General features: G+C 62.0%; 2 protein-coding genes across 2 annotated transcripts; one reads left to right on the top strand and one right to left on the bottom strand.

Moving 5' to 3' along the window:
- The first annotated feature begins 11 nt into the window (after positions 1 to 11).
- On the top strand, positions 12 to 892 carry HES3 (hes family bHLH transcription factor 3). Its single transcript, XM_012662550.1, has 3 exons — positions 12 to 101; positions 193 to 274; positions 522 to 892. The coding sequence occupies exons 1-3, from the start codon at positions 21 to 23 to the stop codon at positions 890 to 892; spliced, it is 534 nt and encodes a 177-aa protein (XP_012518004.1). The 5' UTR covers positions 12 to 20.
- Positions 893 to 4,412: 3,520 nt separating this feature from the next.
- GPR153 (G protein-coupled receptor 153) lies at positions 4,413 to 10,052 on the bottom strand. Its single transcript, XM_012662545.1, has 5 exons — positions 9,588 to 10,052; positions 8,784 to 9,213; positions 6,649 to 6,841; positions 5,767 to 5,951; positions 4,413 to 5,341 (listed from the first exon to the last, which is right to left on the bottom strand). The coding sequence occupies exons 1-5, from the start codon at positions 9,941 to 9,943 to the stop codon at positions 4,658 to 4,660; spliced, it is 1,848 nt and encodes a 615-aa protein (XP_012517999.1). The 5' UTR covers positions 9,944 to 10,052; the 3' UTR covers positions 4,413 to 4,657.
- Positions 10,053 to 13,685: the final 3,633 nt, after the last annotated feature.

Genomic DNA, 13,685 nt, shown 5'->3' with positions numbered 1-13,685 from the left:
CGCAGATCTCCAAGCCGCTGATGGAGAAGAAGCGACGGGCACGCATTAACGTGTCGCTGGAACAGCTGAAGTCGCTACTGGAGAAACACTACTCGCATCAGGTGAGGGGAGGGAGTAAAAATGACGCGACCCCCAACCTCACTCCCTCCACCTCGGGCTGCCCGCCTAAGAGCCTTTTCCACGGATCCGCAGATCCGGAAGCGCAAGTTGGAGAAGGCTGACATCCTGGAGCTGAGCGTCAAGTACATGAAAAGCCTTCAGAACTCTTTGCAAGGTAGAGGAGGACGACCCAGAGGGGGCGGGAGAGGATTTGGGGTGTGCGGGTGGGATCAGAACCACGGCTAGGACAAGGCCAGATAAAAGGGATGGGTGAAGAGAAGAGGAAGGCTGGGGCAGCTGGGCAGCTGGGTGAGGAGGGGGCCCCAGATCGCTGGGGGGCGGCCACATTTCTCTCCTTCTCTCTCCTATTCTCCCCTCCCCCCTCCGCTTCCCGTTTCTCCCGTCCGCTCTCCTCCCCGCAGGGCTCTGGCAGGTGCCCAGCGGAACCGAGTACCCATCGGGCTTCCGCAGCTGCCTGCCCGGCATGAGCCAGCTCCTTCGGCGCGGAGAGGAGGGCGGCAGTCCGCGCTGCCCGCTGGCGCCGCATCGCGCGGGTGGCAGCACCACGGACAGCGCCAGCCCCGGCCAGGAGGCTCCCGCGCTGTGCAGCTCCTGCGCTCCCCCAGTCTGGGCTCCTGCTTCGGCCACCGGCGGCCCGCGGTCCCAACCACCTCGGCTCCTCTTCCCCGGAGGTCTCCCCAACTCGTCCGCCAGCGTCCCAGCGCCGCCACCAGCGTCGCGCCGCCGCGCCGAGAGCCCGAGGCCGGGACTGCGCGTGTGGCGGCCGTGGTGAGGCCTAGGCGTGGCCTCGGACTCAAGGGGGTCCCCATCTGGCCTAGGGACACAGTGACTATCTTGAGCATGCCCATGGTGACTTCCGGGACCCCTCATTCGCCCGTTCCCGTCCCGAGGCGGGGGCGGCCTGGAGAGCGCTGCGCACGCGCGAACGCAGGGAAATACGCGGAGGCACGCGCGCACCGGGTCTGCGCCGCCAGGCATAATCTATCCCCACTCCAGTCCCACCTACCCAGGCCAGATCCGCTCGCTCCTCCTCCCACCCTCTAGTAGGGCTGGGAGGGGTTGTCCGGGGCTGCGCCCCCTTTCCCAGGGGCCCCCGGCGGGCAGCCCGCCCCCGCCCCCGCCCAGCGGCCGCACGTCGGTGGGAAGGTAGCAGTTGGCTGCGGCGCAGAGCGGACCCCTCGCAGCGAGGAGAATCACTGCCCCGCCCCGGCCCATTCAGCCGGCCTCGGGCGCCCAGTTCCCACAGCCACAAAGCGCGCCAGGCCCCGCCCTGCCGGCGAGGGGCCCCCAGGCCCAGCCCCACCCAGGACCCTCTCGGCTTCCACCGACCCCTACCCCCTTCGCCAGCCGCGCTGCACCCCCGGCGGGCGAAGTCTCCAAGGCCCGCCCCTCAGAAGTCCCGCCCACCCCGTAAGCAAGCCCCGCCCCTCGCAGGCGCCGAGCACGGCCCACGCCTACTGGCCCGCCCGCCCGGACGCCTCGCGCCTGGGAGGGACCCGTGCTCGGTCGGGCTTCCTTGAGGGCTGAGAAAGCCAACCTGGGCGCCTCTCGTGAGAGGGGCAGGCCTCTGCTCGGCGGAGACCCGGGCGCACATTCCGGGCCAGGCCCCACGGAGCACGCGCCCCCGGACCTCCAAGGCCGCGGAAGAGCTCAAACCCTCGCCGGCCCTCGGAGCGCTCTGTGCCCGTTTATTGGCCCGTGAATGAGGTCATTGCTGGGCTGGGCTTTGGCGTCGAGACACCCAAATCAGATTTTCTTCCCGTGGCTCCCGGCCCGCGAATCCGGGTCTACGGGGGGCAGCCTGGGGGTGGGGTCAGGGATCCCAGCACGTCCTCCCACCAGCTTGTAACTCGGAATAAAGACGGTGAGAGTCCGTGAGCTGGGTATCCAGAGGACACGACGGTTCTCATTTATCCCACGATGCCTACCTACGCTCGTCTTTTCGAACCACCAATACCAATTTCTGCAGGAGCGCTTCTCGCCCTGCCCGTGCCCCGCGCGGCACGCACGTCCTGGCCCGATATCGGGGAGAAAGACCTTCAGTGCATCGGCAGCGCGGCCCCCCACCACACCCAGCGGGCTCGCTGGAACAGAGCAGGGGTCCCGCTTTGGCCGTCGGGGGCGGCTTCTCCGGTTTCTTCCCTGGCTGTGCTGGCTGGGGGCGGGGGAGGGCCGTGGCTGGGACGAATCCTTCTGCGCCCACCAGGCGGCGGCCTTGCACCGCCGACCCAGAGGCACAGCCTCCGACGTTCAGCGGGCCCGCGGTAGGGACAGGGGTGGGCGCGCGGTGGGAGGAGGGTAGTGGGCACAACAGGTCCCCGACGTCTCAGACTGGGCTCCACTTCCCTGCCGTGCTCGTTCTCCTGGTCAAGTTCACAGTGACTGGCAGCCCCAGACGCCGTCCCTGGGTTTGGGGCTGCCACCTGCACTAATAGGGCCTTTCCTCTGGCTGGTGGGCTTTGGGTCCCACCCCACCGCTTTGGCCAGTTGCTGCTCTAGGTCCTTCTCGCTGACTCCCTAGGTGGGACCCAAGCGTTTACCTGGAGAAACAGGGTAAGTCCAACTCAGAGTAACAGTGCACAGGCAGGGGAATTCAGGTTCCAGAGGAAGAGACATTTGGGGGCAGCTAGCTAGCCCTGGTGTTAGCCTACAGAAGGGTTTTCCATGAAATCAGCCTCAGAATGCCAGGTGCAAATCATAAGGAATTTTTATTGGGTCCTGTACAGAAGAAATACTCAGTTGTCAAAAAACTACAAAGGGATCCTGGCTTCTGGAGCTGGGTGGTGCTATGAATACAGAGCTCCATCCCCAGTAAGCCCAGGGTCAAGCTCCTTGTAAATGCAGCAAACAGGCCTGGAGGCTGGGCAAGTGTGGGAGAGCCCCAGCTCCAGGTCTTCCGCTAGGGGTCCTCCCATTTATTTTTGTAGAAACTCCAGGAATGGAGCAAGTATTGCCGTTGGATATGAAACATACAGAAAAACTCAAGGTGACAAATGGACAAATGCCCCTAAAATGCAGACAGTGGCTAGTTGGTGACCTCTGCCCCCACGTGACACATCAGTCCTTGAAGGCACAGCAGCACTGGCCGGAAGTGGCCCCTTGCATGTCCATGGCTGGACTGCAATCCCCTGCCTTGCTCACCTGTGGCCAACTCATCCCCCAGTTACCCCACAGACAGCGACTGGAGCGGCCTCTGAGGCAGAGACAGCCTCCCCCCACCACCTTCTTCTGGGGCTGGGACCCTGTCCAGAGGGTGAGGAGATGGGCTTGGCCACCCGAGGTGCAGAGGGAATAGGGCACAGGCTGGCTCTTTGCTGGCCTTGGACACTGCTCCAGGTCTTCACATTGAGGGGCCACTACACAGAGGCAGGGCCAAGAGGAGATAGCCTCTGCATTGGCCCCTGTCCTGCCAGCTTAAGGTCACAGCTGGCCCTGGGCCTCTCCTTAGCCTGGGAAGACCCAGGGCCTACGGTAAAGCTCAGGCCTGCAGGGGGTCTGCCCAGGAAGGAGAGCAAAAAACAGCCCTGTGTCTGGGAGAGAGGACCTCTTGCCAGGTCCTTGAATCCAGAGTCTGGAAAGCTGCTAAGCCAGGATCCCTTCCTGGCAAGGTGGGGGAGGTGAGGTTGGGGATGGGCACCAGGACAAGGAAGTCCAGGCCCCTCTGCTTTAGTCCTCTCCACCATGTACCTACGGCTTTCATGGAGGGGGTCAGAGAGGTGGCTGATGTGGTGGGGACAGGCAATGACAGCAGAGTGATGAGGGTGGGGTTGAAAATGGTGGTGGAGGTGGCTGTGGTGCCAATGCAGGTGTTGTGCTTAGCTGGGGTGGAGTGTGAGTTCCCAAGGGAACAGGGGTACAGAGAGAGGTTGGCACCCCAGGCCACCTGCTTAAAACTGACCCCCACAAAGGACCCAAAGAGGGTCCTAGACTACCTCTCACACCTGGTCTACTCAGTGTCCAGAGTACATGGACCAGGAGACTTCTTCAAACGGCCCTGAGAGTTAATATGGTCACCTGCTCATCACAGATGGGGGACTGAGGCGGAACAGGTCCGAAACAGGGAGACCTGCTCAGAGAGCTTGTTTGGGCTCTGAAGACCCCTGTGCTTAGAGACTCTCTGCACCCCCCTCCCAGTGCAGTTACGTGCAGGGTGTGGTGCGGTGGCTTCCTGCTCCGGCTCGTCCAAGGCCAGGCTTTGTTTTGTCTGACTGTGGCCCTGTCCCAGGGTTCCCCGAACTCTCAGCCCGGTTACCGGGCCAAGGAAAGCGCAGCCAGACGTGCACACGTCACTCGCACCCCAAGCCCAGCCTCGCTGTGCCCCAAGGATGCCATGCCCAGCAATCATCCAGGGCAGCAGCCACCCCTTCGGGCAATGCTGGCAGGGAGGAGCCGGAGGTCAGAGGCGCTGAGGCTGCCGTCCCCTCACCCCCGGGAGGGGTGGCACATGTCTGCGCACGGGACCGAGGTGGCGTCTTTGGTGCCGTGCCCCGTGGGCGGCCCGGCCTTCCCGGCGTGCGTGGAGAGGCGCCGGCGGGTCTTAGGACGCTGAGCCCAGCGAGTCCGAGTGCAGCGTGACGTAGCCGGAGGACTCGGACGGCGAGCTCAGGAAGCTGCTGGTGCTGCCGTCGCCGCCCGCCACGCGCAGGCCCCCGGGCTCGCCCCATGACGCGCTCAGGCCGGTCCGCAGGGCTTCGGCGTGCGCATGCGCGGCCAGGCACGGGCCCGGGCTCCGCTGGGCGCCTTCAGGGGCCGTGGGGGCCTCGCCCGGCTCCGCGCCGACCGGGGCCGGGGACGCGGCGGGGAAGGGCCCAGGCGGGGCGGGCGGGCGGCGCAGGGCCTGCGGCTCGCGCTCGAAGGCGGTCAGGGCGAAGGCGTCGGGCAGCAGCGAGGCGGAGGCGGAGCGGGCGCCGGGCCCAGGGCGGCGGTGCGGGCTGCCAGGACTGTCGGGGGGCGAGTCGTGGGCGCGGTGCGGGCCGCCGTCCAGGGCTGCGGGGCGCAGCGACAGCAGGCTCTCGGCAGAGCGGCGACGCGGGCGGAACGGGGGCGCGTCCTTGCCAAAGGCCAGCAGGCTGCTGCGGCGCGGGTCGGGCCCGGCGGGCAGCACCAGGTGTGCCAGGGCGGCCAGGTCCTCGCCGGAGCCCCAGCGCGGCAGGAAGGCGGGCAGCGGGACGGCTGCCCACACTTCTGCGTCGTCGTGGGAGAAGCGGCGCGTGGGCGGGACCTGCTGGGACAAGGTGGGCTTGAATCCAGAGCTGCCCTCCTGCAATACGGGGACCACAGCCGCCCCACACCTAAGCAGGGCCGCCTGTGGTCAGGTACCGGGCCAGGGCAGCCTGATTTGGAGCTGTGAGATTGGGGCAAGTGACAGTCCCTTGGAGCCTCAGTGTTGCCGTCTCTAGCTTGGGTTGGTTGGGGAGAAGGCTCCTTGAGGAGGGTGCTGAGCAAGGAGAAAATAACACAGACAACAGAGAACATGGGGGCAGCGGCTGGGGTTCCCTGCGTCGGCCCAGGGGCACAGGCTCTGTGACCTTGGGCCAAACCCTGGAGCCACAGGGGGCATGAGATGAGCGCCAGGAGGAAAGGCCTTGGGAAGATCAGAAAATCCTCCCACCCACATAAGCAGCCTCTCCCCTGCCTGGTCCTTACCTGCAGGTACTGCATCTTGTCCTCCTGCAAGGGCTGCGCTGGGTAGAGCTGGGGTAGGCCCTCCTCTAGGGCAGAGATCTCATACTTGGCCATCCTATCCAGGGCCACAAAGTCACCTCCATAGCCATAGTCGAGGGAACGCTCCAACACCAGGTCCTGAGCAATGCCACCTTCCAGGCTGGTCTCTGCATGGTAGGGCAGAGGCTTAGGGCCATGGACACTTGGGGACATCTAGGAGGGAATCCCAGCGATCCTCCCCCGAGACACACACACACACACACACACACACACACACACACACACACACACACACACACACAGGACTGCTTAGCAGAAAAGGGAAGGGGCAGGGTCCTGGGTTCAAATGCCGACTCTGCCACCCTTTAGCTGTGAGCCCGGGCAGGGAGGTCACACACTGGGCCAACTTCCTCATCTAGGATGGGGGTGGGACCTGAGGTTACCTTGGGAGCCTGGGAAGACTAGTATGTGTAAGGGGCCCGCAATGCCTGGCTCATAGCAAGGGCTCAGCCTAGGGCAATATTGTTATTGCTGAGAGGAGACAGGACCTGGGTCTACAGGAGCCCCTGGGGCAGGTCACCTAAGGGTGGGGGGTGAGCCTGGGAGCTTGGTGGGACACATTTAGTCTCGTGTGCACATGCCCTCTCTGTTAACCAGAACATCAGATTCACTGGAAACCCAAGGCAGCCAAGCTGGATACGAGAAACCCCTGTGGGAACCCAGCTTGGGTCCCTTTGGCATTCAGGTACACTAGGGGCTGTCTGGTGGTTGAGAATGGGGTCTCCTAACAGCTGTTTTCCTGCTGACCCAGAGACCTCACCCCAGACACCGCTCCTCCCGGGGGCCGTCTCAGGCCATTCTCACCATCATCAGAGTCCTCGTTGTTGGCCATGAGGGCCACACACTTCTCCCAGACAGCTTTGAGGTCAGCCCGGTAGCGGTCACAGGCCCAGAGGAACACGGGCAGCAGCAGAGCCTGGGTCACGGAGCACCACAGCACACAGAGCACCATCCAGGGCGCCGAGGCGTCTGCCCGCAGGCTGCTGAAGCTCACCACCTGTGAGCACAGCACTCGCCTGGCACCCAGCAGGGCCCCCATCACACAGCTCCCCTCCCGGCCTCAGTTACCCCATGTGCACGGCAGGCCTGACAACCCACCTCCCAGAGGAGGAAAGAGCCAGAGTGTGGTGGTAGAAGGCCCTGCCCTGAGAAGGCCGCCTGGCTGCCAAGGTGAACAATCATACCCTCAGTGTGTGTACGGCACTTCACAGTGTACCAGGCAGCACTGGGTCTAGCTCTGTTGCCCAGGCTGGAGTGCAGTGGTGCGATCATAGCTCCTCCAACCCAAACTCCTGGCCTCAAGGGATCCTCCTGCCTCAGCCTCCAGAGCAGCTGGGACTACAGGCACATGTGCCACCACACCCAGCTAAGTTTTCTGTTTTTTTTTTTAGAGATGGGGTCTCACTATGTTGCACAGGCTGATCTCAAGCTCCTGGCCTCAAGTGATCTTTCTGCCTCAGGCTCCCAAAGTGCTGGGATTATAGGTGTGAGCTGCAGCACCCAGCACCCCCTTTTTGAGATGAGGAAACCAAAGCTTGGAGAGCCAGGCCTAAAGCCTATTCAGGGACCTTCTCCCACTCCCCCCATTCCCCTAGCCAGTGGCCTCCTTCGCCCTGCCCCTGTTCCGGGGGTCTAGGGTTCAGACCCCAAAGGAGATTAGAAGGGCACAGGTCCAGCCAGGCAGCCTTTGGGTCACTTCCCAGGAACCCCCTAATTCCTCCTTTCCCAGGAGAGCCCTCACTGCTCCACTCCCCCACCCAGAAACCCAAGTGACATTTAATGATTCCCACAGCAGAGCGGAAGTGTGCATGCTGCAGACATCATGTTGGTCCTGCCATTTGTGAACTGGGTGACGCTCAGAAAGCTACTAAACTGTTCTGGGCTTGGTTTCCTCACCTGTGAAATGGGCTAAGAACACCCCACACTGTAGAGGGGAGGTAAGGACTCCAGACTGTTTGTAATAGGCCAGAGGCATGGAGTGGCTCTATGAGCAGCACCCCCTTCCCAACCTGCAGACTCTGGGGTGGCCCCTGCCCCTCCCCCACTGCTGCCCACACAGTGCTCTGTGGTTCTCAGCGGTTTTACAAGGTCCCTTCCCTCCACGGGACCAGCGACGGGGATGCCAGGCCCACTCTACACACAAGGACCCTGTGGCCTGGGGCGGGGGGGCTCCTAGAGGTAGGGTAGCAGGTCAGCAGGGGCCACATCCTGAGCACATCTCCTGACTCTGAAGCTGCCACCCCTCCTCTCACCTTTCTGGAGCTCATGTCCTGCAGTGACTCCAGGGACACAGCCCTGCCCTGCTGCTCAGACGAAGCCTCTCTGGCTGGTCCTTGTCCCTAGCCCCTGCCTGTCCCACTGCAGAGACGGGGCATGGGGGGCCAGGCCCATCCCAGCCTCACTGAGAGGACCCAGGCAGCCCCACTAGACCTTGGATCCTTGTCCGCAAGGCTGTTCTCCGACCAGCCCTCACCTTGACCTTACCCAGCCCTTAGGATCACGTGCAACTCCCCAAAAGACGTTCAAGGCCCGCCCTGGCCTGGCCCAGTTTCTCGCTTCAGTGCTGCTGCCCACCTGCACCGCCAGAGCTCCCTCTGTCCATCCCGGGACCTGGACTTACAGGGAGCCCGTGGGCATGTTACCCCACCTCTGTATCAAACGGGCCTCGGGGGAGGGTAGGAAATGCGTCTGCGGTGCAGCAGAAAGACCCTGGGCTCTGTAGTCTCCCGATGTGGGTTCAAGCCCACCACCGCTGCCCTGCCTTTAGGCAGGTCGTTATACCTCTCTGAACCGCGGTTTCCAGATTTGTAAAACGGGGAGGGTGGTCATGCTCATCTCAGAGGACTGGGTTTGAGGATTCAACCACCTAATGCCTGGAGCGTGCCCAGCCCCAGGGCTGTCCCAGAGCCCAGACTCTGCCACCTGCCACTCTCACCCACCAGCACAGGGAAGCCCATGAGGCAGTCGTAGATGACGACTATGGTGGCCACGAGGCCCGTGATCTGCAGCGAGGTTTTGGTGGGCTCCGAGCCGTCAATGGAGGAGCGTCGCTTGCCCTGCGCGTCCTCCACCACGATGGTGGGCACAGTGAAGGTGTGGCGGTCGGCCCGGCGCCCCACCTGCCGGGCTAGTGTCTGGAAGAGGGCGATGGCCGTGCAGACCACACCCATGGCCACGCTGCCACCCACCAGCAGCAGGAAGCAGACGCCAAAGCCCAGGCCGATCTCAGCCACGATGAAGCGGCAGCCGTGGGTGTAGAAGCGCTGGCTCGTGTCGTGCCAGCCGACGGCAGGCAGGGCCGACAGGATGAAGGACACCATCCAGATGCCCATGACTGTGTGCACAGCCTGTTTCTTGGCGTTGCTCAGCCTGGCACGGGGCAGAACGAACAGAGGGACCCAGTGTCACTTCCCAGGCCTCTGGAGACCTGCAGAGGATCCCAAACACCCCTGCACCTCCCTCCCCAGTACACGTCACGATACAACCATCGCTGTGCGGCCTTGTCCCTTGTGTGGGAGATACTCGTGCACATTGTCACGCATCCCTCTCCCAAGCATTTCCATACTGGACGCCTGAGTACACCCAGGCACACCTACACGTGCATGCCCCCAGCAGCCCCTCGGGAGCCTCCCTGCCCTGCCCAGCACAACACAGGTGCGGCCACTCGTGTGTACACAGGTACACCAGGTATGTCTTTGTGTTCATGCCTGCGCTCTAAGAACACCAGACAGCTGAGCGCTCACCGGTAGTTGACGGGCCAGCGGACCATCCACATGCGGTGGTAGGAGAGGGAGGTGACAGAGAAGCAGGTGGCCAGGGTGAGCGTGTAGAAGGTGGACACAAAGACCTTGCAGAGGCCCTCATTCCACTCATAGTCAGGGCGCTGCCGCCGCAGCTGCACCACAGCATAGGTGGCGATGGGCACCGCCACGTTGAGCATGTGGGTGGCCGCAAGTGTGCACAGCAGGAACTCCAGTGGCTTCCACTTCTTCTGCTTGGCGCCGACGCTGAGGATGCCCCAGGCGTTGGCCAGCAGGGAGAGGCCCCCACATGCCAGCCAGCCCACCGCACTGCCAGGCAGCCGCCGCTCATCACTCATGGTGTAGACCGGAGCTGGCAGGCGGCTGGGGCATCCTCCTTGGAGCCAGGCCTCGGCACAGAGCAGCAGCCCTCACTCTCGGTGGCTGGGGGACACCAGGGACAAGCATCTGTGGAGGTGGGGGCAATGAGTGCTCAGTGACTGCCTCTCCGGCTACAGCATTGGAGCTCTTGGGGCCCCTGGAGTGGGAGAGGGGGAGCGCTATGGTTTGAGTGTCCCCCTCCAAAACTCACGTCGAAATTTAATTGCCATTGTAACGGGATTTAAAGTGGTGGGACCTTTAGGCGGTGAGGGCTCCTCCCTCATGGGTGGATTTCATGCCTTTAAAAAGGGGCTTCTGGGAATGGGTTCTCTCCCTTGGCTCTTCCATGCTTCTGCCATGTGAGGAACAGTGTTCCTCGCCTCCGGAGACGCAGAGTTCAAGGCGCCATCTTGGAGCAGAGACCAGGCCCTGCCAGCACCTTGATCTTGGACTTGCCAGCCTCCAGAATGGTGAGAAATGAACTTCTGTACTTGATAAATTACCCAGTCTCAGGTATTCTGTGACAGCAGCACAAACGACTAAGACAAGGGAGGGTCCCATGGGACTGCTACACCCCCCTCTCTACCCCTTGGGGCCTGTTGCCCAGGTCCTTGGCAGCAAGGGAACTGTATACAGGGGTGTCCAATAAGTGCACATCCCCTCAGTTCTGCCCACTACTGGTCAAGGCTTGGAATCTGGGCTTCCTTCCAGGTCACCTGCATCCTCAGGGAACAAGCCAGGCTGGGCCCAGATGGCACTCTGGCCCCATGTGTCCTGGCCCCATCCCAGAACAAGACCTCTTGCCATCAAATGTTCCAAAATCCTCGGGGACTTGCTTTCATTCATTCCACTTCACTTGGCCACACAAGGACGGGCCTGGGACGATTATGTCTCCTAAACCTCCTTTCCCTCTCCTGATCGCCATCTGACCTATGAGACAGGGGGGAGACGGGGTGGGGGGGCTGGTCACCACTCTCATGCCCACCCCGAGAAGGAGCAGTGTGCTTTGTCAGCCCCCAGCTGGCCTTCCACAGCCGGGACCCCAGCTGGGATTAAAGCTCCAGGACAGTAGCTGTGTGGCTTGGAGGTCCCTGCACCTGTCATCCTCTAATGGGGACTGTAATGCTTCTTGCACAGGAAGGCCGGAGTGGACAGATGCCACAACTCCAAAGCTCTAGGCCTAGGTCTCGCAATGGTGGGTGCCCTGGGGTGGTGGTCAGTATCATGCCCTGGACAGCGTGGGCACCATGGGCCTGGAGATGGCCCAGAGACCACACCTTGACCCTGAGGAGGAACTGCCAACTGCCTTTGGATGTGAGCCAGAGACACAGGACGCTGGGTAGGAAGTAGGCGTTGGGAGGTGCGCCATCCTGCCAGAGGGCTGGGCAGTGAGTCCCTCCTGCCCCCCAGCCTGACATCCTCTGCTCACGGGTACTTGGCCTTCTCACCGAGGGCCTGTGTAATGTCGTTTGCTGGTTCTCATATCTGCAATACTTATGGGCGTTTACTGTAGCAGACACAGCCACAGGATCCCCAAGGAGGAATTCTCTGCAGCTTGGGATGGAGCGGCCCCCGCATCCTTAGCCAGGGCCCTGGCTCTCAGGCTGTGAAAACAATGCTGCCCTGGCTGGCCAGCGGGCGCCCCTGCTGGTCTGTCCGCAGCCCGACTCCCCCTAGACTTGCAGGGGCCCCTGAGGGATGTGTCTCATTCATCTTTGTGCCCCTGCCCTGAAACTCCCCAGACCCCTGACCCAGGGTAGCAGTCTAGTCTAGATGACAGCAGGGCCCCTTAGTGGCTTCCTGGCTAGGGGACGGCTGTGGCCAGAGAAATTCCTTCTCAAACATTTATCAGGTTTCTGCTTGTAGAGCAGCCTCCTCTTCCCCATCCCAGACCCAGTGCGGGAGGTGGGGTGGCCCCGTTGAACTGTCTACCAGCCATTCACGTGTCCGGCAAACCTCCCCGACAGCAGTGTGAAGGCCACGTGGTAGGGGAGAAAGAATGTGGACTTGACTGAGGCTGCTGGACTCCAACCCCAGCTCCTCAGCCAGTTATTTGACTACTCTGTGCCTCAGTTTTCTCATCTGTAAACTAGACATGATACCTACCTTGAAAGGTGTTGTGGGTAGTTAATGAACTATGCCAGGAAAAGTGCTTAGAATGGAGCTAGGCATGCAGTAAGTGCTCAATGCTTGCCATCTAAATGTCTATTTTAAAGCTCTCGCAGCTCACTGAGCTCTGCTGTCTCTTAAGGGTCAAGACGCTGAGCCTGGAGGTGTGGGTTAGCCTCAGACCCATGAGCAGATACATTTTCACCAGGACCAGGACTTGGGACAGACTAGTCTCAGGGGTGAGGAGGCCACAGGGCAGCCTCCAGCCTTTGGGGTGCCTGGCAGCCTGCTGGGGGTTCAGAGCAGAGACTATGGGTAAGTGCTGTGGGCAGAGCTGTAGACATCCATGGTCTTTACAGTATCGCCAGGAAACTGGACTCAGTAGGCACCTGGTGGGCCAGTATCTCTACCTGCATTGGGCTACGGTGGCCATCAGATTGGGAGGCCCAGCAGGCTCTGTCTGACCCCTGTGACCATGGCCCAGTCCAGCCCACCCTATCCACGCGATGACTACCGGTGTGGGCGGTGAAGAAGGTGCCACAAGCCACCAGCAGCACAACCCTTCACGGTGCCTGTTCTCCCCCTCATCTAGCCTAATGGAGTCTTGCTGCAGGGAAAGGCTCCTGGGTCTGTGGGCAGGGAAGTGTGCCCCAGGGGTAGGGGAGGTATCATCTTGGAAACGGCACGCTCCTCCCAATTAGTGTCCCCAGCTATTCTGTGTGATGGATACCTTTGTCATCCTCGTTTTGAAGACGATCTAGCAGAGGCAGAGAGGTAAAACCATTTGCCCAAGCCACCATGTGCCTGAGCCAGGGTGCAAAGTACTTCCCTGACATCAAAGTCCCAGGCTTTCCACCTAAAATGTTTGGCAACATGACGTTTTTTGTCCCTAGAGCTGAGGTCTTTCTGAGCCTCCTGTTCCTGCAGGGCAAGTTCCACTGTTCCCACATCGAAGGTAGGAACACTTTGGCTTGAAGCTCAGGGCAACACAGACAGGAGTGTCAGAGCTGGGTTTGGGGCCCAGCACTCCTGAGCACTGTGGTCCTGGGATGGGGGAGGAATGTCCCTGGGGGTGACGGTGAGGGGTGGATACCAGGTCTTCAAGTGCAGAGTGACAGGGTGTCCCCCCTGCTCGGTCGGTGACCACAGACCCACGGATCACACACCCACTGTTTATTCTTCACAGGGAGTAGTGGCCACTAGGGGCCAGACTCCAGGCTGGGCTCCTACCATTGCGGTCTGCACCCAGGGTGTCGCTGTCCCCTGCTGGAAAGTTTCTCCCGCATCGAACTCAAAGCACCCCCGCAGCATTTCAGGATAGAGCCTCCCACCTCCCCGCCCGGAAGGCGACCCGCGTTGGCCCTACAGCAGGGCAGACTGCAGGTGGGACCGGCCTGGGACCCTCCCGAGCCACGAAGAGTCCCTCCACAAGGTCCGAGGGCGGGGCCGCGGCGTGACGTCAAGGCCCGGGACCAATGAGGCCGCGCGGCCCCAGGGCTCTATTGCGCCACAAAGAGAACCCAGAACTTGAAAGGATTCCCCGGGCTCCGGCTGCGCCCCGGCTCCCGCTCCCACGCTGGTCTGTGCCCGCGCTGTCGCCCGTCGGTCCTG

The sequence above is a fragment of the Propithecus coquereli genome, unplaced genomic scaffold (assembly GCF_000956105.1).
Source record: "Propithecus coquereli isolate 6110/MARCELLA unplaced genomic scaffold, Pcoq_1.0 Scaffold77, whole genome shotgun sequence".
NCBI classification, from domain to species: domain Eukaryota; kingdom Metazoa; phylum Chordata; class Mammalia; order Primates; family Indriidae; genus Propithecus; species Propithecus coquereli.
Note: the sequence above shows the minus strand (reverse complement) of the source record. Positions and strands in the feature narration are given on the sequence as shown.

What these genes read in the sequence shown, in the direction of transcription:
- HES3 (XM_012662550.1), top strand. Translation starts at nt 21, where the DNA reads ATGGAGAAGAAGCGACGGGCACGCATTAACGTGTCGCTGGAACAGCTG. An exon ending in AGAAACACTACTCGCATCAG is followed by an intron (nt 102 to 192) that starts GTGAGGGGAGGG and finishes ACGGATCCGCAG; the next exon opens with ATCCGGAAGCGCAAGTTGGA. An exon ending in CCTTCAGAACTCTTTGCAAG is followed by an intron (nt 275 to 521) that starts GTAGAGGAGGAC and finishes TCCTCCCCGCAG; the next exon opens with GGCTCTGGCAGGTGCCCAGC.
- GPR153 (XM_012662545.1), bottom strand. Translation starts at nt 9,943, where the DNA reads ATGAGTGATGAGCGGCGGCTGCCTGGCAGTGCGGTGGGCTGGCTGGCA. An exon ending in CGCTGGCCCGTCAACTACCG is followed by an intron (nt 9,214 to 9,587) that starts GTGAGCGCTCAG and finishes GCCCCGTGCCAG; the next exon opens with GCTGAGCAACGCCAAGAAAC. An exon ending in CAACGAGGACTCTGATGATG is followed by an intron (nt 5,952 to 6,648) that starts GTGAGAATGGCC and finishes CCTACCATGCAG; the next exon opens with AGACCAGCCTGGAAGGTGGC.